Source organism: Sinocyclocheilus rhinocerous, unplaced genomic scaffold (assembly GCF_001515625.1).
Source record: "Sinocyclocheilus rhinocerous isolate Xijiao unplaced genomic scaffold, SAMN03320098_v1.1 scaffold671, whole genome shotgun sequence".
NCBI lineage: Eukaryota > Metazoa > Chordata > Actinopteri > Cypriniformes > Cyprinidae > Sinocyclocheilus > Sinocyclocheilus rhinocerous.
Window position 1 is genome coordinate 704,535 of NW_015625021.1, and position 26,901 is coordinate 731,435.

Here is a 26,901-nt window from a genome sequence, read left to right on the forward strand (position 1 = left end):
ACTTTATAATTTGCAATTTCAAGTTTAACTCTCTCAATTCTGAGAAAAGAAGTCAAAATTGCGAGTTTATGTCTCACAACCCTGACTTTATAACTCACAATCAAGAAGTCAGAATTGCGAGATGTAAACTCGCAATTGCAAGAAAAAAGGTCTGAATTGTGAGATGAAAGTCGCAATTACCTTTATTTTTTATTCAGTGGCGGAAACAGGCTTCCTTAATATTGACCACAATATTGCTTTCCAATGGGGATGGAAATGCTTTCCACAGGTTTGTTAAACTTTGAGAATAAACAAACACAAACTCCACAGAGTTTTTAATTTAGGGCCCCAAGAAATCCTTTTTATTTTCCTCTAAATTCTGTGTTTTCCATTAATTTATTCCGTTTTATTATTTAATACAAATCTATGATCATCAAAAATGGTGTCTAATGAAATGAATTACTAAGATTGCAACTATTTAAATAACTTTTAAAATGTAATCAAATTACTAATTAATTTACAATAAAACGTACTGCTGTACAACAGAACTGCATTAATTAAATCATGGATGAAGTACTGTCTTGGTTGTATAATATTTTTTTAAAATAATAATACTTTGAGAAGTCTACAGTAGTAATACATTTGTGTCAGATTTTTTTCAAGTTGAACGGAACTTTTATTTTGGCGGTCTGTCGTGAAGATGTTTGACAGTAGTTTTTCTCAAATGAAAGTGACTCTCATAGCAGCTCTGGAGATGAAGTTCTCTTGTTCACATCTCATATATTGAGACACAGACGCTGAAAACACTGCGAGCGTCATGCGTGTAGCAGACGAAACCGCACCACTCATTCACACAGAGACACACAGAACATGTTATAGCTTGTTTAAATGAAACACACCTGGGACGTAGATGTCCACTGGAACGATGCGATCACAACCCCGGACCACTGAATAAGAGTAGTGATAGTAGCCACCGCCGTTAGCACAGCTACCAGGAAGAGAGAAACAAGACAAAACATAATGAAGTATGATACAAATGAACTAGTTTGTCCTGATCAGCTTATTTGCATTTCTCACCTTCCCATTGAAATGACGTATCTGGGCTCTGGCATTTGGTCATACACCTGCCATTAACAAGACATTCATGCAGAACATTATTACACTGAAGCATAAACAGAAATATTAAAGGGATAGTTCACAAAAAAAAAAATCTGTCATCATTTACTCACCCTGATGTCGTTTCAAACATGTATGAGTTTCTTTCTTCTTGTGAAGACAAAAGATGATATTTTAAAGAATGTTGGTAACAAAGCAGCCATTGACTTCCATAGTATAGAAAAAAACGTTTAGGTGTGGGTCATTCTTCAAAATATCTTCCTGTGTGTTCAGCAGAAGAAAGAAAATCATACAGGTTTGGAACGACTTGAGGATCAGTAAATGATGACAATTTTCATTTTTGGGTGAACTGTTCTTTTAAACCTTTATATTAAAGGTGAGTTTATTATTATTGATATGGTGCAATTACCTTACGCAGTGCAGGAGCCATTTTGTTGGTTAATGTCCCTGCGACTATCATGACATCAGCCTGTCTGGGACTGGCTCTGAACACGACACCGAACCGATCCATGTCGTAACGAGGAGCCGCCATGTGCATCATCTCCACAGCACAACATGCCAGGCCAAAGGTCATGGGCCATAGGGAGCTCTGAAATACAAACGTGTTACATTTTTAACTTTCCCCTCATTTTTACAGGAAAAAAATGATACGCTACATTCTGGTTTTTTAGGGTCAGTTAATTTTTTTTAAGAAATGAACAATTTTATTCAGCAAGGATGCATTACATTGATCAAAAGTGACGGTAGAGACATAACGTTACGAAAGATTTCTATTTGGAATAAATGTTGTTCTTTTGAATTCTTATAATAATGTTGAAAAGTATTGTGGTTTCCACTAAAATATGAAGCAGCACAACTTTTTTAACATTAATAATAATCAGAAATGTTTCTTGAGCAGCAAATCATCATATTAGAATGATTTCTGAAGGATCACGTGACACTGAAGACTGGAGTAATGATGCTGAAAATTCAGCTTGTTATCATAGGACTAAATTACACTTTAAAATACATTCAAATACAAAAGAGTTATTTTAAATGACAATAATATTTAACAATTTTTAGACTATTTTTGATCACATAAATGCAACCTTGGTGAGCAGAAGAGACTTTTTTTTAAAACACTGGAAAAACATCTACTGACGCCAAACTTTTGAATGACAGTGTATTTGATGTCTTTACGAAACATGTAAAGAGTGACGTACTCTGCGTGCCCAGTTGACCAGATCGTCCAGCTTGGTGATGATATATTCACCCTTGCTGCTGACCACTGAAGCTGGTTTTGGGGCCAGAGCTGTGCTTTTCTCTCTGAACGGGACCAGACTGGAAAGAAGGGTATGCTCAGTTAATAATTACTACTCAGTATGAGAGTTATTTTATAACATACAACCATTAAAAAACATCCACTTCGCACCTTGAGGTGTTTTCATCCTTTTTGCCTGTCAAAGGAACCTTCTTATGAGCAGAAAACGATGAAATGGCCCTACATTACAAACACAATATCAAGTTTAAAAAAAAATGAATAACGACATTTTACAAAATTTGCAAAATATAAGGAAAAAATACACCAAGTCATTCTTGAGACATGGGACAAAACAGGTCCAGCAAGGGTAACTGCTATTAGGTTTAAAAATAAAAATATTTTCAATTTTAAATGTCATGAGGGATTAATAATAGAATGTATTTAACACAATTATCACCTTCAATTTAATTTTCTCATTAATTTTGCACCCTGTTTTGTCCCACTTCTCAAGAATGACTGAATTAAATAAAATTCTTAAAACCAATTCAAAATTTACCTTAGATTAAAAGAGCCAAGGGCGGGAAGACGGGGAACTGAAATAACACGTTATTAAAAGTTACATGTGTGTGTGTGTGTATATATATATATATATATACCATAGCTGTCTGTGTAGTAGTGTTTCAATCTCAAATTATAAACAACGGCAAAAACAAATTTGCACATATCAGCGCAAAAAAATAAATGAAACCATAACTATACTTACAAACATTACAATAATTACTGTGCTTAAATCAATGCTCAGTATGTGGTTGAGTAGACATTTTTTAAAACTGCAATAAATAATCCGCTCAATTCATTTTTTAAACTTCTGCGTCATTAAGGGTTTATTAAGGTATTAGGTATCAACTTTCTAACATTGATTTACAAAAATCACTGCACATCGACTGTCTGAGTGGCTTTTTGACTTTGAAAGACATACATAAAACATATTTTTGCACAACTTTATTCTGTAAATAATGCGAGTTGTTTGCATCTAGCGGCGAGACTCAGATCAATCATGTTGAGTAACAAGGTCAGCGAGCAAAGTCCTTCATAGCACGAAGTAATTCCTTCAACAACAGAAGAGGCGATGTAGTTTAGTTACATCTAATGCATTCCACCCATATATCATGCAGTAATAGCAATACTGCACCATCCAGAGATTTTTAATCGCCTAGCGCTCGTTTACTCACCCATCAACGCCGCCATGTTTGCCTAACATCTACTTCCGGTGGCGCAGCGACTCCTTGTGTGTATAAAAGTCCGTTGATAATACCGCGCTCAAAAATATTTTAAACAAAATCCAATACAAACATAGAGCGCTTGCATTTAAGCTATTCACATTACATAAGAAATTTTACAAAATAAAATAAATTTATTCGTCAGATTAACCTAAAACGTATCATTAGTCCCTCTGATCAATATAATTAGTGACGAATGGTTTGTTAAAATCCACAAAAATTACTTATTTTCTACTTTCCTTTTTCTTTTTATATATAATTATTTTTGTAACTAAATTCTATAATTACACTAAAATTGCAACAGAAATGTCCATTCATTGACAAAGTTGTCAGCATAGGCTTATGTCTCATTTTACTGTATTTATTTTGAAGAGCTGAAAGCTGGTCCATATTAAACTAGTCTTTTCAAAGAACAATTTTAACATCAGTCTGCATTCAGTAAATTACAGGTTCATCGGCTTGGAAGTAATTATGGCTGCTATACCGTAATCATTGCTGAGATTGTGGGTTTGAGAACAGATATATCTTGCCATACACTTAGAAAAAAGGTGCAAAAGCTGTCATTAGGGCAGAACCCTTTCAAATGGTACTAAAGGTAAATAATTAGATACTGTGTTCACAAATTAATAATAATAATAATTCCCACAACCTATTAAAATCTTTCCTTCCTTTTAGCTAAATCGTGGCCATGTTGTACTAATTTGTTCCCCATTTTAATTTAGTTTAGCCTGGGATGTGATTTAACTAAAGTGAATCAGTACACCAATTTAACTCGGTTTTAACAGATTTAACCTTTGTGCTGTGCTGAAAACCCTTTACCTAATTTGGTGTTTCCGACCAGCCTACAAAAAATGATTGTAAATCTCTCATTACGCTCTTGGATTCAGTCTTTCTGTCAACTTGTTTTCTTTCAGAATTAGCACAGGCTTTGTATTTTGTGTTGGAACTGATTGGCTGTAGGCCTCATTGATCTGAGCTTAAACGCCTGTTTTTCAGTGAACATTGCCAGAATTTACAATTTGCATCTCAAGTAAATATATCTTCATTTAGAGATGTTTAGATATTTGTATTAGAAAAGTAAAATTTTGTGTAGATATGCAACATTTAATGGCATGACTTTAAGACTTTCTTAAAAGTGATAGCACACCTTTTCTTAGCAAACCAAACAAATTAAAGTGTTATCCGTGTCTGTTTTTCAGATTCAGAAGTTTTCAGAAACGCAAATGTTTTATTTTCTTCTTACTTTATTGGTTACTGAAAACTGGCCTAAGCATCCTTTAGAAATAGAATTCTGAGTAGAATACATATTGAAATGAATTTTAACAGATTAAAGTGTGAAAGCATTCTTCCAATGGCACAAACCTGTACAAATAACTCAAGGTTTATCAATAAATTAAAGGTAAGCTGAAAACACTGCGAGCGGACCAGGATGATTACAGGTGAACTGTTAAGACTATTCTCTAATATAAAATCATACTACACATTTGGCCTTGTATGCAGTATGGAGCATAGGAATTTCACTGGCATTTACAAGCATGGCTTTACATTTATTTACATTTAATACAGGGATTAGTCTTCAGAAAGCAGCCTGTGGAAGTGATCGGTTCTCTTCTTTAAAACATTTCTGATGTCATCCTAGAAACACACACACAAAAAAACAAGTTAACCATTACTAAAAATGACTACTTGTAATTTAAAAAGTGCCCCTATTATGGATTTTTTAAAATCACCTTTCATGCAGTGTGTAACGCAGCTCTAAGTGAATGAAAACATCCTGCAAAGTTTTAAATCTGAAAGTGCACCGTGTATAAAGTTATTGTCTCTCAAAAGAAAGAGTCGACTCTGAGTCATTGAAACGAGTCGTTTTTAAAACGAATCCCAAGCAGTTACATGTTGACATCAACATGAAACATTAGCATATTCCTCGCCCACTTTTGGTCTTTTCGTATTGGTCTGAATGAAAACGCAAATTCATTCTTTGCCACTAGGTGCAGCTTTTGGAGCGGTAAAAATAGCTGTTTCCCCGGTAACGCTGTACACAAAGCAGCACTGCGCTCACAAACCTGCTTTATCAGGCATTACAGACATGATGAAATGAAAATGAGACCAATCAGCACAGATTAGCGTCACGCAAAGGAGGGGTTTTGAAAAATGAATCGTTGAGCGAATCGTTTGGGAGTCGTTGAGCAAGTAAGGTAAAAATAAATGCATATTATAAGACAATGAAAGTGTTTTTTGACCTTGCATGCATGCCAACCTGTTGTTGGGGACTCCCAAAACCAAAATATGAACCTTTCATTACCCATAATAGGGGCACTTTAATAAATAATACTCAACACAGTTCGAAGTACTTGTTTTAATTAAAATAATTTCTCTCTATATACAGGTAATTTCCCCATATTTAACTCTTAAATCATTATTGTTTAGGAACGATAGTAGTATCTAGCCTGTTTTCTCTACTTTACTAGTTACATTATTAGTTTCAATAAATAGCCGTTTTGAACTGGGTAGGAAATTTGGAGTTAATTTAAAATAATACTACTACTTCTACTACTAATAATAATAATAGTAGTATGTTTTATGCTATATAATCATAATATAAATGTAAAAAATAATTGCATAGATGTTGATGGCTAAAAACACTCACCGCATGCACTAGTTTCTCCATGTACGGAATGAGCTTTTGCAGCTCACGGTCCTCTTGATTTCCAATCCAGCTTTTTATGGGAATCATATTCATCAGCTAGAAAGAACAAACACCGATCCAATAAGAACATAGCACTTATATACTGGTTAGACCTGATGTTTAAAGGGGTCATATGATGCAATTTCAAGTTTTCCTTTCTCTTTGGAGTGTTACAAGCTGTTCGTGAATAGATAAGATCCCTAAAGTTGCAAAGACTAAAGTCTCAAACCCAAAGAGATATTCTTTATAAAAGTTAAGACTTGTCCACGCCCTCCTAAAACACCTCGTTTAAACACCCCCACATATCTACGTCACTATGTGGGAAGATTTGCATAACACCGCCCAAATGTTCAATGTTATTGGTTTTGTCTCCTCGCGCCAGAACACGGCATCACATTATGGTAGGGGCGTAACATTTCCGTCACACGCTTGAGGTATTCGGCCAATCACAACGCACTGGATAGCTGGCCAATCACAGCACACCTTGCTTTTCAGACCGATGAGCTTTGTAAAAATCGATGAGTTTCAGAAAGGCGGGGCATAGAGGAGAAACAATAATGTACAGTATGTGGAAAATAATGTGTTTTTTTAACCTTAAACCGCATAAACACATTGCATTACACTAAATACACAAAATAATGTTCTTTTTAGCAACGTCATATGACCCCTTTAACGAATCCATTTACATAGAAAAGGTAAAGACAAGTGTACGTGATATGGGAAGGTGTGTGGGGCATTGTCCAGGATGACCGTCTTCGACAGGTCTCTCTCCAGAATGGTCAAGTCTTTAATGTAGTGTCCAAGCACACAGGCACAATCGTCCTGATACAAACGATGCCTTTAAAACAAAGAAAGCCACATCATTACATATTCATACTTTCATCAAAGCAAAGTTTGTGACCTGTAAACAACAACAAAAAAAATAATAGCTTCTAATAATTCTTTATTTTTGGGAGCTTAAACAGCCTAATTTTAGCACATTTTAGTTACACTAAATTAAAATGAGAACTGGTGCCTTGTCAGCTCTGTGCAGGAATGGTTTTCTTAATCCCGCCCCACTGCCATGTTTGTGTTCCAATCCCACCTGCACCCTCAAACATATTAATACTGTATATAATTTTAACGCATCAGGGAGTCGCTATCATTGTGCGTGGTATTGAACGCTGTTCACTTCCACTTTCGATTTCGCAATCACGCGTACTCTGCGTAAAGGGAGCACATCTTACAAGATCAGATATCTGTCAGTGAGCTCAGGATCTGTTGAGCAGCAAATCCTCCAGCATGGTCACAGTCATCTCTCCTTACTCTTGGCTTGTGTTGGATGCTGGATTACTTTTCGGGTTTACTTTTAAACTGTTGCCGCGGGTTGATTTTTCCTTCTGGGTTAAATGTTTGAAATATTGCATAAATTAAATTTTACTGAAATGCTCGCATTGAAATATTCTGCATTCTACCTATGATAAAACTGTGCTAAATGTTAAGTTTTGAGAAGGAGGGCTACTGGTAGGAAGCCTTTGAGCGGTGTTTATGATAAATTAATGTATATATATAAAATATGTATTTTAGATATGGAAATTACATTTTGAGTTTTTATATTTGGGATATGGTCATTACTCAGGAGAGCAGAGGTTTTCAGTTTAGAATTGTAAGCATACATTTTCCAGCTGAACTAAATGATTAATTCTATATAAAAGTTTTTTTAATGGTTTTCATTTTACTTTCAGTCTTAGTTAACTATAATGACGCTGAAAGATGTGTGAAGCATTTGATCAGATGATGTAACGTTGACGTCAGTTGGACCATCGTTTGGCTCTCAGGTCAATGAAAATTTAAGCGTTATGAGGCAGGTTTGCGGATGCCCAGCTGAGAAGCATTTTCCTGACAATTTAGGGTATATGGGATTCAACATGTCTCTCACCTAAAGAGCTTTTTATTAGGGTCCAATATATCTACAATCTTCTCTGCGTATTCCTTTTTTGCAGAGGTGTAAACAAACATCTGGAACAGAAAAAAACAGAATGGGTATATTAATACATTAATTCACTGGCAACATTTAAGGCTTGTTCACACCAACACAAATGTTCAGCACAAAAATTTGATCACGTTTTTGCATACTATTTTGTCCGTTCAGACCAACGTGTAAAAAAAAAAAATTTAAAAAAAAAAAAACAGTAGACGGACCGAATGAAAATGCAAGTCACTTTCTAACAATAGGTGGCACTTACGGAGAAGCAGAAACGCCTTTCTGACAACCGATTGTCATGGAGAAGAAATTAAGCCACATTTACATTATCTTCCAAACAGCCATTTAGAGTTCTGTATTTGATGTTGTGTTTATTAAAGGTACAATAGGAGATCTTGGAAAATGCTACCTTTAGCCTGATAGCACTGAAAGCGAACGTCCCACCCTTCCTGCAATCGCCGTCCAAAGCCACGCCCCCTGAACGCATTTACACTCACAGAGACAACATTACTACAATAGGCTACATCAGGTTCCCAATTCCAGCCCATGTTCCGAAGTGAAGTAAACTTAAACGGATTTCCCTGTTCAGGGAGTAGGGAGCAATGAATTCTGTGTAGGGATCATATCGATCGGAACACAGTTCATGACATGCACGTAGCTCACTTCTAACGAGCTGGTGCGAGGACAGGATTAACCGCTGGGCTACATCATGTGTCATTCACCGGTGAGAAATCTTTAAAAGTACTATAATACCAGGAAGGAAGATCGGCTTGTTGATGTTTGCCTGCCATCCTTGCTCTGTCTGCACAGCGTGCGTGAATGCGCTGATGACGTATCCTGTCTGCGCGAACCGGGTGCGCAAAGGTATGCTAATTCATACGTTGACAGGCAGGTAGGAAAGCATATTAAAACGCTCGGACCGAACGTTTTGATTAGACGAACATTTCTTGATCCTACACCTTCCACAGAATATATAAATACAGACAAATACATTTAGACCACTTAACTTAATGATTGCTATCGGGATGTGAAGAGACTTTCAACCAGCATAACAAAAAATGTTTCTGAAGACGATCACCTATTGCACCTTTAAATAACACCATTTTATATGTTTTATATAACAAAAGCAGCTCTAGGCATGTAACCAAAAGCACAAATCTTATTGGTTGCATTGATGGCATGCAAACGTCCAATCAAAAAAAAAAAAGAAAAGTGTAGCACATCAAATATTCATCTTTGTTTTAGTGTAACATTCACAATGTTTACCTCGAAATGTTTGGTCATGGCTTGTAGAAACTCTTTGACATATGGTCTGAGGATCACGTAAACCTGTGAAAAGACACAGGTTAAAACACAATTGCAAGACTTTTCCATGACAGTTGCAGGATGTTAACCGCTATTCCAACAAATGCATGCATGAGAAGCTTAAAGGTATGGTTCATACAAAAATAAAAATTTGCTTAAAGTTGATTCACCCTCAGGCTATCCAAGATGTAGATGAGTTTGTTTCTTCATAGGAACTGATTTAGAGAAATTCACTTGATCACCAGTGGAACCTCTGCAGTGAATTGGGTGCCGTCAGAATGAGCTGATAAAAACATCACAATAATCCACAGCACTCCAGTCCATCAGTTAACAACATCTTGTGAAGCCAAAAGCTGCTTGTTTGTAAGAAACAAATCCATCATAAAGATGTTTTTAACTTCAAACCGTTGCTTCTGGCTATAAAATATGAGTCCTCTATCCATAACTTCCTCCAGTGAAAAGGTCTCGTCTTAATTAGGTGAGAAATATTCACCATATACAAGTCTAACAGTCAAAACAAATTCTGATGTGGAAGGACAACAGGGGATAATTGAATCATATTTTGGCAAGAAGTGACGGTTTAATGTTAAAACGCCTTGATGGATTTGTTTCTTACAAACACGCAGCTTTTGGCTTCACAAGACGTTAACTGATGGACTGGAGTGGTGTGGATTACTTGTGGATGATTGTGATGTTTTTATCAGCTGTTTGGACTCTCATTCTGACGGCATCCATTCACTGCAGAGCATCCATTGCTGAGACAGTGATGCAATGCTACATTTCTCCAAATCTGATGAAGAAAAACTCAAGTACATCTTGGATGGCCTGAAGGTGAGCACTTTTATTCAGCATGTTTAATTTTGAACATTAACTAATAGTTTTACCAACCTTGTACTTGTGATCTTGAAAGCGGGTATTGAAGGTGTATTCTGCATCATGAATCACATTGAGTGAACTGAACACGAGGGTTTCATCCTAGAATCGTACAAAAATAAAATACAAAGAATCACAAACCAGTCGCCTCTAAACCTCAATCCAATCAATGAGAACAGAACATGATTGTTAAAGCATCTCTCAGTGGGGGAGCATTAACGGCCCATCTGATTTCATGGCCCTGCCATTAGTTTCCAGTCACCACACTGCATGCAAATTCAATCAGTTCAGTCACATTCTGACCAAAATGTTGAAATGAGCGGGCTATTAGGAAGATAACTTACCAAATCGAGCACCAGAGTAGCAGCAGGTGTGCTCCTCGTCTTTGGCGGAATGTCCCGCACTGCTGAGACAGGCCTGGACTGTTGTGAACGATTCGGAATGTTCTTAATAAACGTAAAACTGAGGGGGGGGACAAACATTTCAAATTAAACCTTCTCAATCAGTCTGAAGTGCACAAAATTAAATCCTTTGTAGAAGAGACTCACGGACTGAACACTTCTTCATTCTCTTCATCCTCTGAAAGAGGGCTGGCAGCACTGTAGCCAAACACACAGTGTTCAGGGCTGAACATGGGACTTGTGTTTGGCTGCTCTCCTATTAAAATAAACAACGGCTGTTACAACAACCCATAACCAGATGACAAATCAGTCAGAGCATGTTGCTAATACATCACTAGCAAATCCTATCAAGTAGATGCAAAAACATGATAGCAGTAAGACAGGGGGGTTGGTGTATAAAAGTTATCACCCCCCTCAAAAGGAACTCTGTTTGGAAGTCTGATCCAGGAATTATATAAATCAGATTAACTAGAAAAATACAGCACACAGATTCAGAACAGTCTAAAGGTCTGTGCCAAATCTAATTTAAAACCATAGAGTACAGACAAAATGTTTCATAATAAAGGTCAGACACTTCAAATGGATTTGCACTGTAGGGAAGTGCAGAGAAAATGTAACATAAAAGTGATTCTTTGAGTTTAGGTTTATGCAAATCTGGTTTACATGTAGTACATGTCACTTTTAAAGCTTTTAAGATATCTGTAGTTTGGGAACATGTTGTGTTTTGAACTGGAGTTCATTATAGATTTTTTTTTAACTGCCAGGGATATTATGGTTAAAAAACTGAAACATGAAAATGTTACTTGAAATATTTTTTTTTTTTAAACCCAACCTAAACTAATAAAAATGTCTGTATTTTAAGTTGAACTGTATCTGCCTCAATTTAGCTGTAAATGTAACTGACACAGCTAATGTACATATCCCTGAATTAACAAAATTACAATGAGGAACAAATTAGTACAACGTGGCCATGATTTAACTTAAATGATTAATTTTTTTTTCTTGTATATGTCATGTACTGGGCTCCATGCTAATATTTGCTGATCAGAATTGTTTAAATGCACTGACTGTCTCGTGGGGGTGTGAGAAAGTGCACTGAAGGAGAGTAGAGGCTTCGAACAGCAGGATTCAATGACGAATGCCTTTCCCGGAGGTGACGGACTGGGGTCTTGAAATCTGACTCTAAAAATACAAAGGTGAGCATGATATTTTTTTAAATACCGTATCATCATTAGTAGACTCTTAAATAACATTTGTCAAATTCAGTGATGTACCTTTATTGTCAACAGTTGATAAAGCTTTTCTCATCCTTCGTGGACGTTTGGCAACTGTTGGGACATCATCAGGGTCCAGATTCAAGCGGTCTTGAAGAACTATAACTTCATCCTTAAGGGCGAACAAACCAGGCAGTTAATAAACCTGTCATTAAAAAATGTATTTTTGACATAAAAAATGTGCGATTAAAAATGCCTACCTTCGAATATCTTATAAAGAATATCATTTATCAATTTACTTTGCGTTTTAAACAACAGTAACTACAAGATACATGTGCTCCTCCAGCGACAATACACAGAGACGCTGATTGGCCGAGATACAACTTCTCAAATGCCATTCAAAAATACTAAAGTCTTATTGGCTACACTGAGAATTCGCCCCGCCCATAAACAGCTGAGGCAGCACTGCGACACTCACCAGAAATACACAATTATTATTATTTATATGAACAATAACATGTTTTTTAATGGTGATTTGTGATATTTTAATAAAAAAATAATATAGTAACGTTGTTTAATTCCACTCACCGGATCTCTTGCTTTAAATCGGTTAGCATCATGCTAACCAGGCCTGTGCAGATCATTCACAATACGGAATCACACGCTCAATCATACCAAACACACACAAGTTTTGTTTGCTTTTCATATGTCGTGTTCAAGACAGAAAGACTGACCTGGGTCTGGAGCAGCGGGGTTTGCGGTCCCGGTGTCTCCGGAGCGGCTCGACGACGGCGGCGGCACGGTGTCGTCGGGTTTTCGTTTAAAATATTTCTCGAGCGAAGTCTCATTTTGCTGGAGCCCCGATTAAAACACGTCTTCACGATTCTAAACTCTCAGGAATAATGTTCAAGCGTCGCGTTTATCTCCATGAATTTGATCCATTAGATTCGTCTCGCTGTTTCCAGACGGACTGACCTCAGTTTAGGTTTAAACTGATGAAAGAAATTCAATCGAGCGTTAGCCAATCAGAACACACGCTCGATGCGGTGGGCGGAGCTTCAAAAAACAATGGCGCAACGTGATGCGGAAGTCACATTTTGTTTACAGAGTTATTAAAACACCAATAAGGGCAAAACATCGTTTAATAGCAGAAACACGTCATTTATTAATGTAAAATTAGGGCGACAAACAATGCTGTACTAATTGTATGATATTCTAATTTTCAGTGGAATGTTTTTAATAGGCTAAAACAAGTGTCAGTGCTAGGTTTCTGACAGCACTGAGAAATGTCCAGAAACTGGATCTATTTTCCCTCTTTGCAATAACGTTTTCAGTTGGACAACTTGGTAGAGATGAATCAGTCAGGCCGCCATCATTACCACATTAAATGCTCAACTTTCTCAATAGAATTTGGAATATAGGCTATATTTGACTTAATTTTTCAGTGAACAATCCTAGATAAGTACAGGTACTTATATGATTTAACAATTTTGACCTTCTGCAACAACTTTAACCAAAAATAATATTAGGATTTAAAAAAAAAAAAAACTTTTCGTTACTAAACAGTCAATAATTAATAATTAGGGCCAAATTCATGCTCATTTACATATACTAAGTGATTTGTTAAATGATATTTCATAAAGTTTACAATTATGACAAAAAAAAAGTTCTGTGGGGTGTTACATTTGCTATCATTTTAAAAATAAAATTGTGCATATAAGTGTATATGGTTACAATACAAAAAAAAAAACTGCATTTTAATATATCAATGTCATTTAGATTTAATAATAACAAAAAACGCCTCCTGCACCTCCTCTAAAAGTTCTCTTTCTGAACAAAAAACACTTTTTATGTACTGTGGGAAAATATTGTGTTAACATGTTTCTACAATATACAGGGTTTTACTAAAATCTTAAACTGAAATGAATCAAGAACCACTAACATTTTGTCAGAATTACACTTTATTGTATTCAGTGTCTGTTTACAGCTGAAGATTTTCATTTTTGAAAAACCAAACACTGAAAAATCTGATGCTTGACAATTATGAAACGTAAACGTCAAGAGTACATTTTGCAAACTCTGAAACAACAAAACTCATCAACATTGACTTTTTTTTTTTTTTTTTTAAACAAGGCAATAACGTACCGAACGCAACAGAAAACAGACACACCCAAACTGGAGCTCCGGAATTACCTTTACATTACAACATATAAAAAAATGCAAATAACTTTGGTTAAAAAAAGAAAAATTCAAGTCCATCTACTAGAACTACATTTGTTTTTGAACGCATGTTGAGGTGTTTTTTGTCATTATCTGGCTTATCAGCATTCACACTGAGAGAGGTACAGTTGTGGTGTGACGATTTCCCAAAATATAGATTAGATTTTCAATCCATAATAATCTGGCCATAACAGCACTTATGTGACATTCTTTGGATCCCATATCCACCCCACAGTTACATATCGATATATTTCTTTTCATAATAAAGTTAATTATCCACACAAACAGAGATTAGATTAAATAGGTTAGGATTATTTTTGTCCTTCACCTCTAATAGAAGCGGTCAAGAGGTTGTCACTACACAAATCAAAAATTGTAAAAAGTGGAATTGGTGCGCAGTGATACACAAAGCACTAAAACCTGGTCTCGGAGCAATTTCAGATTCAACCTAAGCAAGCCAAAACTCAAAAGCACTCACAAAAGAAAGGGATATTTAGAAAACAAATCATATACTTGCCAATGTGGAAACATTTAGCATTACCATTATAAAAGGGTAAAGTAAATGTTACATGCACTGTGACCGCAGCACTAAGTTGAACATATCTGTGTAACTAGCGGTAGAAGTGTATTTCCTGAGAAGACGACAAATGCCTTGTAACGTAAAACCTAAACTTCACAGCTGTCTAAGAAATGGAAAAGTGAATGACTTGATTTTTAGTGTAACGTTAAGATCTGCACAGACAAAAGCAAACAAAGAATTATCAAAGAATAAGGCATCCTGCAATAACAGCGAAGGTTTATTGTACAGCAATTTGGTTGTCCTTGCAATAAAGTTGACTACATTAGCATGCTATATTCAAATTTGCATACGTTAAGGCATACAGCAGAGTAAAAACAGACCTGGATACCAACAGCTTGAAACGGGTGTTACGTGTATCTGTCTTACTCTGTGTGGTAACAGTATCGTTTCCTAGAAAAACAAAACAAAACACACTAGGGGAAAGGTCATTACAATAAAGATCTACGGTTATACATCAATGGGTCACTTAAAAGTTGAGGGATTTGATTGTAAAAGGCGGGCTTGCAGATGAAACGAGAACAGATGTGCATTGAAGAAAAACGTGCCGTTTTAACAGTTTCAAGCAAAAAGGGGCTGGATATCACGGCTAATACATTAAGAAGTCAAATTCACCGAATAAAAGTGGATATATATATGCCCTGTTCTTCCTCACAGCCGGTAGATCCATGTGAAAAGTGATGAACTGGCAAAGCTTGCAAACAGATCTTAGCTGATAAATGAGTTTTTGAGGTAGAGATTTTGGCAGTAATGACTTTGAAGTGTGTTAAAATGAGGTGTCCTTTTCTAAACAGGAAAAAACGACAATATTGTACAATACAGACAGAAACGGTAAGATTTTCTACACTGTTTTCTGTACAGCAACTGAATAACAGAGTTATATGCATTAACAGTTTGACGGTTAAGGATCTCGGCTGCGAAAGCAAAGGCTGCAAGCTTGATCCCAAATGAAGGATCGAGGAATTTACCTTCAAGCTGCTCAAGCTGTACCTGCAAGATCAAAATAAGGCTTTCAGTTTAAGGAAACCCCATTTCCATAAAGCCTGGAGCATCTCTCGCCTATCAAACTCCAAATAATGATTCGACTTCTTATGAGCGAACATTTCACCTCTCGATGCCCAACAAGTGGGTATTTTCACCTTGCATACAGTGTAATGCTAGCGGAGCTTGACATAATTCATAAACTGTAGCTACATGTTGATAAAAGACTGACCAGGAAGAGTTGATGAGATGATTTAAAACAACCTCGAAGGGTTTGAGCTGTTAAACACAGGAAGCCACATCCTTCAAATCCCTTCAGAAGAGAAGATTTCATTTTTCTCTCGACACTTTCTAAACATGCCATTGCAATTAGAATTTCCTCTGATTTGCGCTGTACATAACCAGAAACGGCTGCATCGTTGGACCCCTCAAAACTGCATTCGATTAAGCTAAAACGGCAAACTAAAGATCTCCAGTTAGTGTAGTATTCAGATCTTAAAACGAACCTGTTACACTGTCATGCTTGGAGTCAAACTGCAATTATTTTCAGCCAAACTGCTGATCTCTTTCCACTTGTATTTTAGAGCAACTATTGGCCAAAATACATTTGTGGGCCAGGTCCAGGAACGTACGGACTCTGCAATACCTCAGCAACTTTTGCGAGGCTCATGGAGAACGTGACCTCCAGAGTTTGCCAGCAGTCGTGAAGATGCAAACAGGCTACAAATGCATGTGTGAATCAGCTCCTTAAAGAGACAGCTCACCCAAAAATGAACATTCTGTCATTTACTCACCCTCCAAACTTGTATTCATTTCTTCTGTTGGAAACAAAAGAAGATGTTGTTCTCCTGTTCATACAGGTCTGAAACAACTTGAGGGTGTTTTGATTTTTTGGCTGAACTATCCTGAATCTTCACTGACTGTGATATGAAGCTCTGAGTTAGGAAACCAAACGATTGAATACTCACAAAAACAACTTCTGACAATAACGCACTTTGTATTGTGTTCATGCTGAAGACGTTGGCCTGTCAACAGCACTTTCAAACTGTGCTAAGGAAAAACCTTCACAAGGCACTGCAGATACATACACAGAGAAAATAAAATCTACAATATATTATTAGTTCAGACCCTTAAGCTGTTTGCATCACACGTTATAACAATAATACTATTGTTATGGTTTAGACGAAAAGCTTTTGTCAGTCAGAGACTATAAAACCCTAAAAAGCAGAATCCTACTGCCTTGTTAACGCCAGACAGTGTGCTCACAGAAAGAGAAATAAATTATTCACAGGTTTTGCATATACATCATTATCTTTATAATAAACTCTTGTTGTTATTTTAGATTTTCTTTGACTCCTGAACAAAGGAGAGTGTAAATAAAAGACCTGAGCTAGTGTACTTCAAGTTGAGAACGATTCAGTTATTCCTGCACTGTTTTTTTTTGGCATATCTTGTGTAGTAACTGAGGTTTTTTGGCTTTGGTTTTGCACCGAGGAAGAGTGTGAGGTGCTAAGGCGATTGATTGTTGGAGGAGGATGAGGTAGAATACATATACAGGAGTTATCAGAATGATCTTGAAATGTTAGCTATCTGGATATATGTTCATTTGTCCAAGTGATTCTGTATTTGGCACTTGTAAATATTGTCACATTCCTTACTTGCATAATAAAAAAATTAAAAAAATGTTTTCAGGATAAATAACCTGCAGGCAAATACGGACGATTATGCTCTGTGATCACGATGATCACAATTCAAATACAATTCTGAACTGACTTGAGCTAAATAATGACACTATTGTCTTACAGAGCTGCTTTACTGTCTTCACAATTGAGTTTCCATAATTGATTCTGCTATTTCCTATGTATCTCTGTGAAGCTGTACTGTATAAAGCACTTAGAATAATGTACAATAATAAATAACATTTGTGCGTCTCCGATCAACACATAGTGTTTTGTTACTGAGCAAATATTTTTGAACAAATCTTTTGAGTCAGACTGATCCATTCATAAAAAAAAGTCACTAGCTTCCTTTCTAAATGAATCAGCTGTTTTGAACAAATCTTTTGAATGAGTGAGTCACTCGTTAAGACGTGAACTTGCCGCCACCTACTGGCGATTTTACCATGTTTGTAAACAACCAAGGTACTATCTCAAAAACACACGTGGCAAAATATGTTCTAATTATCATTATTTAAAAAAAATTGCATCATTATTATTATTATTATATTACATTATTATAATATCAATATTTTAAAAAAAAATTCTTGTAAATTATATTGTAGTTTGTAGAGCTAATATTAATGCAAATTCATACAGATTTGGAACAAGTGGAGTAAACGATGACAGAATCTTCATTGTTTGGCTGAGCGATCCCTTTAGGTGCCAACAATTAATACATAGGATAGGGGTTTGTACAAACCACTAGCCCAAAGTGTGAGAATTATTAATAATGGTGCTCACAAAGCTACTAGTACTCATCTGTGGGCATTCAGACAGAATCATTCCAGCTGGGGGCGCTGCCTTAGCCATTTCAATAGTTAAAAACAATGAAAAGAGTTCACATGCTGTGGCAGGGGGAATTTATTTGGTCTCTTATTCATCTTCCGATAAAATACACCAGCCGAAACCTCTAGTACTTAACAACTCTAACCAAGAAAAGGAAGTCATGCTGTGTGGAGGCTGGGGTTTCCCACACTGCAGAACTATTCGCCTTGCCTTTTTGTCATTGCGGTCAACACCTCCAGTCTCCTAATGAGTCAGACCCCTCATGCCAGCATTCTTTAAAGTAAATAACATCAATGCAACTATACAGTTCTGATAAGATCTAATCAGAGCACTTCTAAACACCCTGTTTCCTCAATCATTAGAACAGTGTTTATTAAGAACAGAAGGCTACTAGAGTACTACTGTGGGATAATGAGAGCTGCAATAACTCACCCTTGAGAAGCTTGCTGACATCTCCACCTGACAACTACTGATCTGTAAATTACACTTACCACATGCCAGTAATTTAGTCTGGCTGTGGTAGTAGTTTCACACCCTTTCCTACAAAATAGCTGGTACCAGTGAAAGATGATGTAAGAGGGGCTTTGCAGCGCTGTACTAGAAAACACACAGTTCATTTCATGACCTCAGGAACCAAAGGTTGGATATTCCACACGCAGGTTTCCCTGAAACATCAGAAATTTTATAAAAAGGTGTTTTTTCTCAGGTCGGTGTTTATGGGAAAGGATAAAACCACAGTAAAAATGTAAATTGAGGCAACTCTATGTAGGCTAAGCGTGTAGAGTCAGATGAACCTGCCTAAAGTTTCAAGGCGTCTTAAAGAGAAACTTTCACCCAAAACTAAAAATTCTAAAATTTGCAGATGCAGATGTAAATTTATGCTCATTATCAAAAACAGTAACATTTGTAAAAAATTAAAAATAAAAAAAAAACTAATTTTTATATGGTGATTTTTAATTACTCTAACCGTTTGAGTTTTATTACAATTAACCATTTAGAAGCATACATTTAGATCACGACAATCACAGTTAAAACCACACATGTAGCACCTTAATACCATGGTAAAAATGTAACTACATGGTTTCTAGGTATTTTTATAAAAAAACAGTAGTCTAAACACATTTAGTGTAAATGCACAAACACTATAGCTTGATCATAAAAAATACTGTAATTATATTCCATTACCCTTTTAATAAGTCTACATTAATAATGTTCTGTATGAATATCCCACATTGCTGCCACAATACCATGGTGCAGTTAGTGTTACTACGGTAAATCCATGGTAAATGATGGCGATTTGTAGACTGAAAAGCTTTTGGACTGTATCATTGTGCACAGTGACTCTCCTGTCTGTCAGGTTCGGTTTCATCTGGCTTTAAACTAGTTTAAATCAAGTATGTCTTTCACTAAATTCAAGTGCTTCACACTGGATCTCACAGTGCTGCTTAAGACTGGTCAGCGCGTAAACGCATCTGCTCTAGTGAGTTCGTGCTGCGCTGCTGTTTGAACTTTGAGCCGAGCGGATAAATGCTCCGTGTGGCGCGGATTAAATGAGTAGCGCTGTTTTGTTTCGCTTCGCTTCTGGTGCATAAACATTATATCGAACATTTATCAAACACTTGTTATCGTGTTATCAAGGAAAATTATATTGCGATAATTATCGTAACAAATAGATTTTGAATGTTTGCTTTGATGCGTCCAGTGTAACACTGAGTTAGAATGTTGCAAACCATGTTCTTTTGCAAGTAGTTACAATGTTTCAGCTCATCTCATTGTGAATCTTGGCCAAACACTTGCCTTAAACAAATGCCTCACTTTCAAAAAAATAGCTTCCAGCGCCTCCACTGGGGGACGATACCATCACCATTGAAAAATGCTGTTCTAGTCGGTTTTAAAATGTGACTGCATATCCCTACTATCGCCATATTTGGTCCATCAGTACGCCAGAATGTTAAGGTGTCAGTACCTTGGTTGTTGATGCGGATGTTCATGGGGATCTGTGCCGTCATGGCCAGCAGGTTGTGCTGAAGGGCTCTCTGCAGTAGCCGCTGGTGGTCCTCCAGTGGTAGTGCAATCTTCTTCTCCGGGGGCTCACCGGACTCTAGCTTGTCCCGCAGCTGCTCCAGCGCAGCTACCTGTGCGATGGTGGCCGCCTGCGCAGCTGCAGCCTGGGCCGCAGCTAGTGAATGAGTGGCCAGAGACATTGGCAGACGGGCCTGAACTCCATCATCCTCTACAACAGAGAACGACAAAACACAGCTGAAATTAAGCAAACCATAAGTCATTAAAGAGATGTAACCACGGTGCTGGGTAGATTACTTACAATTTGTTATCTGTTACTGATTACAAATTACATGATACATAATGTAATCTATTAGATTACTTGTTTTAGTTAATCTATTCTGATTTTTGATTACTTTTAGATTATTGTGTACCATTTTGATAATAAAAAAAGAAAGAAAATACATTCCATTCTTTGTTATCAACAACAAGAAATGAATTAAACTTGACATTACACAAGGGTTTCCCAAACTAGGGTTAACGAAAGAACTGCTTAGGGTTCACGAGTTGATGAAAAGCTAATGATTAATTAAATAATAAAAATGCAAAATTAATTATTAATTATTAATTATTTGTCTCATACTTGGTCTAATTGGTGCTTTTGTCCCCAAATTCATAAGCATGGATCACAAATTCACATTTACACGGCCATTCCATATATCTAAATCATATGACACAAAGTAGAATTTTTTTTAAAAGATACATTTTAAAGAGAAAAGAATTCGATACAATTGCTGCTATTATTTGAACAAGATGCAATCATGATGTAGCCTAATCCATTAAAAAAGTAACTGTAATCTGATTATGAGCATTTTAAAATGTAATATAATCTAATTACAAGTACTCTATTTTTGGAATATGATGATGTAATCTGGATTACATGTAATCAGTTACTACCCATCACTATGTAACCATGACCCACTGCATTAAGGTTTTACCTTTCTTCATTTTATGTAAGGATGAGACCGTGGCTCCATTGCTGGGCAGGGCGATGCCCATGGGTGGCATGGAGAGTTTGGGAGAGGTGAGCATTGTGGGTGTCCCGTTGGGTGAATAGGTGAAGAGCGAGCTGCCAAAGCTATGTCTGCGTCCCTCTCGCCGGTTACTGTCGATGGCAGCCTGCAGCTCGTTGGGGTTGCTGAGACCCCTCTTCTCACATTCGTAAGGATACAGATACTTCATATACCTGCAGAGGGGTGCGAAATTAAACTTAAACATCTGTCCATCGATTGCAAGACCAATACTGCTTCAGGTAAAGAAAGACCTTTTGATGCAAAAAACTTTGCAAACTAAACTAATTCTGAGAAATGTAATGTAAAAATTTTTAAACTGCATTTCATGCATATGCCCCGTGATCAGTAATATTTCAGGGCTCATGCACAGACATTCTTTGTCTCAGTAAAGTGGTTTACTGCTGTTTATGCCTTAGTGAATCAAGCCGGTGACTAACCCATCAACTGTTAGTTGTGTGACAACCACTGGTTATTTATATTGTGATTATTTTATATACAGAAAACGATTAAATCACTGGAGCAGTCAATTCAAGCACAATGCGAGTCTATCGGTGATTTGATTTCTTCATTTCCGCCAAACATTACATTGCTCAACATTCTCTTATTTACATCAGGTTTTCTCTGTGTTAGATATGATTAAAGTATATGGGATTGCAGAATAGGGCTGCACGATTTTGGGGGAAAAAATCTAATTGCGATTTTTCTGGGTAAAATTGTGATTTGCAATTTAAAATGCACTTTAAAAAAATGGGGGGAAATGCATAAAGAACACCAAGTTTGTTTTGCTTGTTTGTAGGGCTGCACGATTTGGACCAAAATGTTGTGCTTACATATTATTATGACTAATGATAATTATTCGGAATATTATTATTGCTAAATAAAAAAAATAAAAAATATTGCTGTTGTAATTACACTCTCATTATTAAAAATAAAACAATTTAATAATATAACTATTATAATTAGAAAATAATAGCAATAATAATTTTATTTTAAAAAAAAGGTTACCTGTGAACAGACAGCCTATAATTATACATCATAAGGTTTTATTATAAAACATTATACTATTATGATACAAATCTGTGACAGTAATTTCTTTTTTTTTTTTTCAGAAGGTATGCAAAATCAAAAATAGAGTCCATGCCTTTCATATGAAATATGAGCCTTTTATGCATTCACGGTGAATTAAAAATGTGCATCACAGAAGTAATAGCACTTATGACGCTCCAGGAAATCCCTAATATGGACAAAGACATCCAACTATCGCTGTAGATGAATAAAAAGAAGATAGAAACGTTTTTACTGATTAAACTTGAAAACAATAAACCTACACCTGCGGAGTAGCTCTAAATCTAATGCTATGATCAACACTTCACTATCAGTTAATCTTGGCGGCTGGCCGTAAAATGCAGTGAAACTTTTTAAATTCAGGGTAGAAAATAACCACTTATATCTAATTCATGTCAGTTTTGATAAAAAAACATACTAAATATCTGAGTGCAATTCAGGAAACACTATAAAATAATTTTAAAATGAATTTTACGATCCCTTTAAATTCTATAGAATACAGTAAAGATAATTTCTCCTGTGAAGGTGTCGGTGAGTACATACTGTGTTCTGAGAGTGAAGGCAGCGCTGGTGATGGAGGTCGGCAAGTTCAGGCCCTTCGTGATCTCCCTCCACAACTTTTTATTTATGACCTCCACCAGCCCCCCCTTCTCTGTCACCAGCTGGTACAGCATGTAGAGGTCCAGCACCTGCTTGGCCATGATGGGAATCCTGTTCACTGGCGTCCCTGCACAAAAACAAACAGCTGCGTTGAGTGTCTTAGCAGTTCGAATGTATCCACTACAAATCAAAGACACTCCTGTTTTAGTCTGTATTTGGGAGTTTCTGATTTCCCCTACGCAGCAGACTGTCAATACACATGCATCTGTGCTAGAAATACACAAAATATTAATAATAATGTATATATTTTTTTAATTATATATTAAATTATACCTAATAATAATTTTATTTTGTATGAATATGTATACATATATACAGTGCCATTCAAAAGTTTGGGATCAGTCAGTATTTTAATGCTTTTTAATGAAGTGCTATGCTGCATTTATTTGATGAAAAAAAAAATACAGAAATTTTTTTTACTTTTGTGAAATATTATTGCAAATTAAAATAAGAGAGTTTTCATTACTCCAGTCATCAGTGTCACATGATCCTTCAGAAATCATTCTAATATGCTGATTTATAATCAATGTTGGAAACACTTAATATTTTTTGGGACCTGTGATACTTTTTTCAGGATTCTTTGATAAATAAAAAGTTAAAAGCAACAGTGTTCATTCAAAATAGTAATTTTGTGTTACAATATACACTACTATTCAAAAGTTTAGGGTCAGTATTTTTTTAAAGCAATTAATACTTTTATTTAACAAGGATGTGTTTAATGGATAAAAAGTGACAGTAAAGACTTGTATTGTTATAAGACATATTGCTGAAGGATCATGTGACACTTAAGACAAATTCAGGAAAAACAGTGCTCGTCACAGAAATAAATGATATTTTAAAGTATAATAATAGGAAAGTATAATAATTAGAAACTGCAATAATATTTCACAATATTGCTGTTTTTTCTGTATTTTGATCAAATAAATACAGCCTTGATGAGCAGAAGAGACTCCATTAAAAACATTAAAAATCCTACTTATCCCAAACTTTTGAACAGCATGTATCACACACACATACATGTATATATATACACACACATATTATATTAGGGCTGTCAGTTTAACACGTTAACTCAATTAATTAGTTATGAAAAATAACGCGATTAAAATACTTTAACGCATTTAACACACCGACCCTGACCCCAGACCTGTACGTCATCTTGTATTTATATCATATGATAAGTGATATCAAACGAGCAGTGAGAGCAATATCACATGAGTGTCGCTTATTTTGTACTGAATAGCACGAGTGCAAATGTGCTTGCAAAAAACAGTTTAATAAATAAGAAGTTAATACTGTTATATTTTAAACACAATATTGTCTGTTTTTCCTCAACTTTGCCAATGCAAATATTAGCTATAAAGTCAAAAGCAGAATTGAGTGTTCACAAAGAGCTTGATTGACAGGCGATCTGACAAATCAGAACGCGGATATTATGTGCCGCCGCTGCTATCCACCATCTTGCCCGACATCTACTCCATAGAAATCCATTTTAAAACGGGGTAAAAAAGATCAACTGAATTGAAACTTTTTTCAATATAACTAAATATAAATATGTGCGGGGTTAAGCTGCCACAGTAACAGTAATAAGCTAAGGAATTCCTTTAAAGTACTTGTTTTGCGTACCAGAAAACCGGTCATGTCCGGCGCTGTATGCATGTCTTGCAGCGCTTAAGTTAAAATACTGAGGAAATAATAAAATGATATGTTAAAACGTGTGCTCTTATCATTCTGTGGACAGAATCCCATGAACATCGCCCCGATCGGGAGCTGTATATGCACATGTGCACTCATCTGTTTTCAATGCAACTAACTTTAACCTCGCGTCACTTCATGTCATCTTCCCACTCATTAAAATATGACAAGTCTTTTACTGCAAAAAGACGGTCACTGCGACACTCTAAAGTGATGAAACTATGGCGCCATGTGCTTTTTTAAACCATTTTCTGTCTTGTCTGTCGGTGTGTTGTCAGGTTCCTCTTTGCTCTGAGATGTATTTTTCACTGCGTGAGAACATGATTTGTAGTGTACTGTGAGAGCGGCAATGTTTGTCGGGGATAGCAACAGTAACCAAGGAGGGCGGGTCTTTGCGCACGGTCAATTGGTGCAATACAGCGGTGTTTCATTTTTGAATGAATCCGCGTTTTGAATTAATCGAATGAATGAATGAATAACTCATACAATTTTAATTATTATTATTTTTTTAATTATTAATTCCAGGGTTTTCTTCAGGCAGCATTGCCGTACACATGCATTCAACAATAAAATAATAATGTGTAATAAAATGTTTTTAAATTATATATAAAATTATATTAAAAAATTGTATGTATGTATGTATGTATATATATATATATATATATATATGTGTGTATGTATGTATGTATGTATGTATGTATGTGTATATAATTTAATAATAAATGTAATTAATTATTTAAATAATTATAAACATTTAATTTTTAATTATTATTTTATTTAATTACAGAGTTGCTTTTCTCCAGGCAGCAGATTGTCGTACACATGCATTTGTGCTATAAATCAACATAGCTAATAAAATTTCTCTCCCAGGTCATTAATTTATTCATCAGGAGAAGGTTTAACAGGTGTTGGAGGACATTTTCCACAGCCAGCGCAGCAGGTTTAACAGGAACACATGCTTCAGTCTCAAGGCCGGATCATGACATGGACATGTGTTCGCACTCCCACGTTTATAAACACACATGTGTGTGTATGTATGTATGTATGTATGTATGTATGTGTATATAATTTAATAATAAATGTAATTAATTATTTAAATAATTATAAACATTTAATTTTTAATTATTATTTTATTTAATTACAGAGTTGCTTTTCTCCAGGCAGCAGATTGTCGTACACATGCATTTGTGCTATAAATCAACATAGCTAATAAAATTTCTCTCCCAGGTCATTAATTTATTCATCAGGAGAAGGTTTAACAGGTGTTGGAGGACATTTTCCACAGCCAGCGCAGCAGGTTTAACAGGAACACATGCTTCAGTCTCAAGGCCGGATCATGACATGGACATGTGTTCGCACTCCCACGTTTATAAACACACATGTGATTGTGGGAGCCACAGCCCTGCTTCAGCATGATATGAAGAGAGAAAACTGCAGCGCTCCGATATAAATACACATAAACATCACCGTGGAGATGTGAAAGATGAGCTGGGTGTTGATGTGGAAAGGTCGGGGTCATAAAGGTCTCTAGAAGATGACATATGTACATGTCTGGATCTGTAAAAAGTGATTTCTTCATAAAATACCTCTCTTCTGCATAAAGCTGAACAGATCATCCAGGAACTCCTTCCTCTTCGGGTCGCTGTCTAGTTCATAGAGCTGCATATGAAAAACAGAGTTAAAAAGAGCAGTGCACAAAACTGTGTTCTCATCACTCTTGATGTCCGGATCAGGAACTGCATTATAGAAGCAATAAGATATAAGAGGCTGTGCTATATTGTGAAAAAGTCGTGCTAAACAGAACTGTTAGCTAGCAAGTGCTTAAAACATATTCATTATCACGGAGTACATTATTGCTAAGAGTCACTACACAATAAATTAATAAAATAAATAACTAAATAAATGACACATATAAAAACACTATTTAACAAGAAAAATAAAATGTAATTCTTTCATTAGCAGATATAGTTCCTGATTTGTAAATTAAGGTGTTAATAAGGGGTGATTTGCAGGTTTTGTGCATTATTGAGTGAAATTTTATTAAAAATCTTAATTAAATATACATATA

At 35.9% G+C, this 26,901-nt stretch overlaps 3 protein-coding genes across 4 annotated transcripts in view; all 3 read right to left on the reverse strand.

The window, feature by feature from the left end:
- Positions 1-3,626, reverse strand: part of LOC107747413 (NADH-quinone oxidoreductase subunit B-like) — a 5,044-nt gene extending 1,418 nt beyond the window's left edge. Inside the window, exons 1-7 of the mRNA XM_016561896.1 lie at positions 3,568-3,626; positions 2,892-2,928; positions 2,507-2,575; positions 2,298-2,415; positions 1,505-1,684; positions 1,057-1,103; positions 879-967 (exon numbers count right to left, since the gene is read on the reverse strand). Of these exons, the coding sequence (XP_016417382.1) occupies positions 879-967; positions 1,057-1,103; positions 1,505-1,684; positions 2,298-2,415; positions 2,507-2,575; positions 2,892-2,928; positions 3,568-3,583 (556 nt within the window). The 5' untranslated portion in view covers positions 3,584-3,626. The remainder of the gene's footprint in view (positions 1-878; positions 968-1,056; positions 1,104-1,504; positions 1,685-2,297; positions 2,416-2,506; positions 2,576-2,891; positions 2,929-3,567) is intronic.
- Positions 3,627-4,847: 1,221 nt separating this feature from the next.
- Positions 4,848-13,069, reverse strand: LOC107747402 (CTD small phosphatase-like protein 2). Of its 2 annotated transcripts, none has more exons than XM_016561884.1 (11): positions 12,809-13,069; positions 12,118-12,231; positions 11,912-12,025; positions 10,991-11,099; positions 10,787-10,904; positions 10,458-10,544; positions 9,531-9,593; positions 8,220-8,299; positions 7,013-7,139; positions 6,263-6,358; positions 4,848-5,250 (listed from the first exon to the last, which is right to left on the reverse strand). In XM_016561884.1, the coding sequence occupies exons 1-11, from the start codon at positions 12,903-12,905 to the stop codon at positions 5,185-5,187; spliced, it is 1,071 nt and encodes a 356-aa protein (XP_016417370.1). In that variant the 5' UTR covers positions 12,906-13,069; the 3' UTR covers positions 4,848-5,184. The 2 variants fall into 2 exon arrangements, with proteins under 2 accessions (XP_016417370.1, XP_016417362.1); XM_016561876.1 differs by having other exon boundaries at positions 12,118-12,229; positions 12,792-13,069.
- A 1,933-nt stretch (positions 13,070-15,002) lies between these two features.
- The window catches only part of LOC107747603 (AT-rich interactive domain-containing protein 3A-like), a 47,568-nt gene continuing 35,669 nt past the window's right edge, over positions 15,003-26,901 (reverse strand). The window contains exons 4-10 of the mRNA XM_016562206.1: positions 26,420-26,492; positions 23,022-23,205; positions 21,339-21,586; positions 20,306-20,572; positions 16,482-16,555; positions 15,714-15,844; positions 15,003-15,009 (exon numbers count right to left, since the gene is read on the reverse strand). Of these exons, the coding sequence (XP_016417692.1) occupies positions 15,003-15,009; positions 15,714-15,844; positions 16,482-16,555; positions 20,306-20,572; positions 21,339-21,586; positions 23,022-23,205; positions 26,420-26,492 (984 nt within the window). The remainder of the gene's footprint in view (positions 15,010-15,713; positions 15,845-16,481; positions 16,556-20,305; positions 20,573-21,338; positions 21,587-23,021; positions 23,206-26,419; positions 26,493-26,901) is intronic.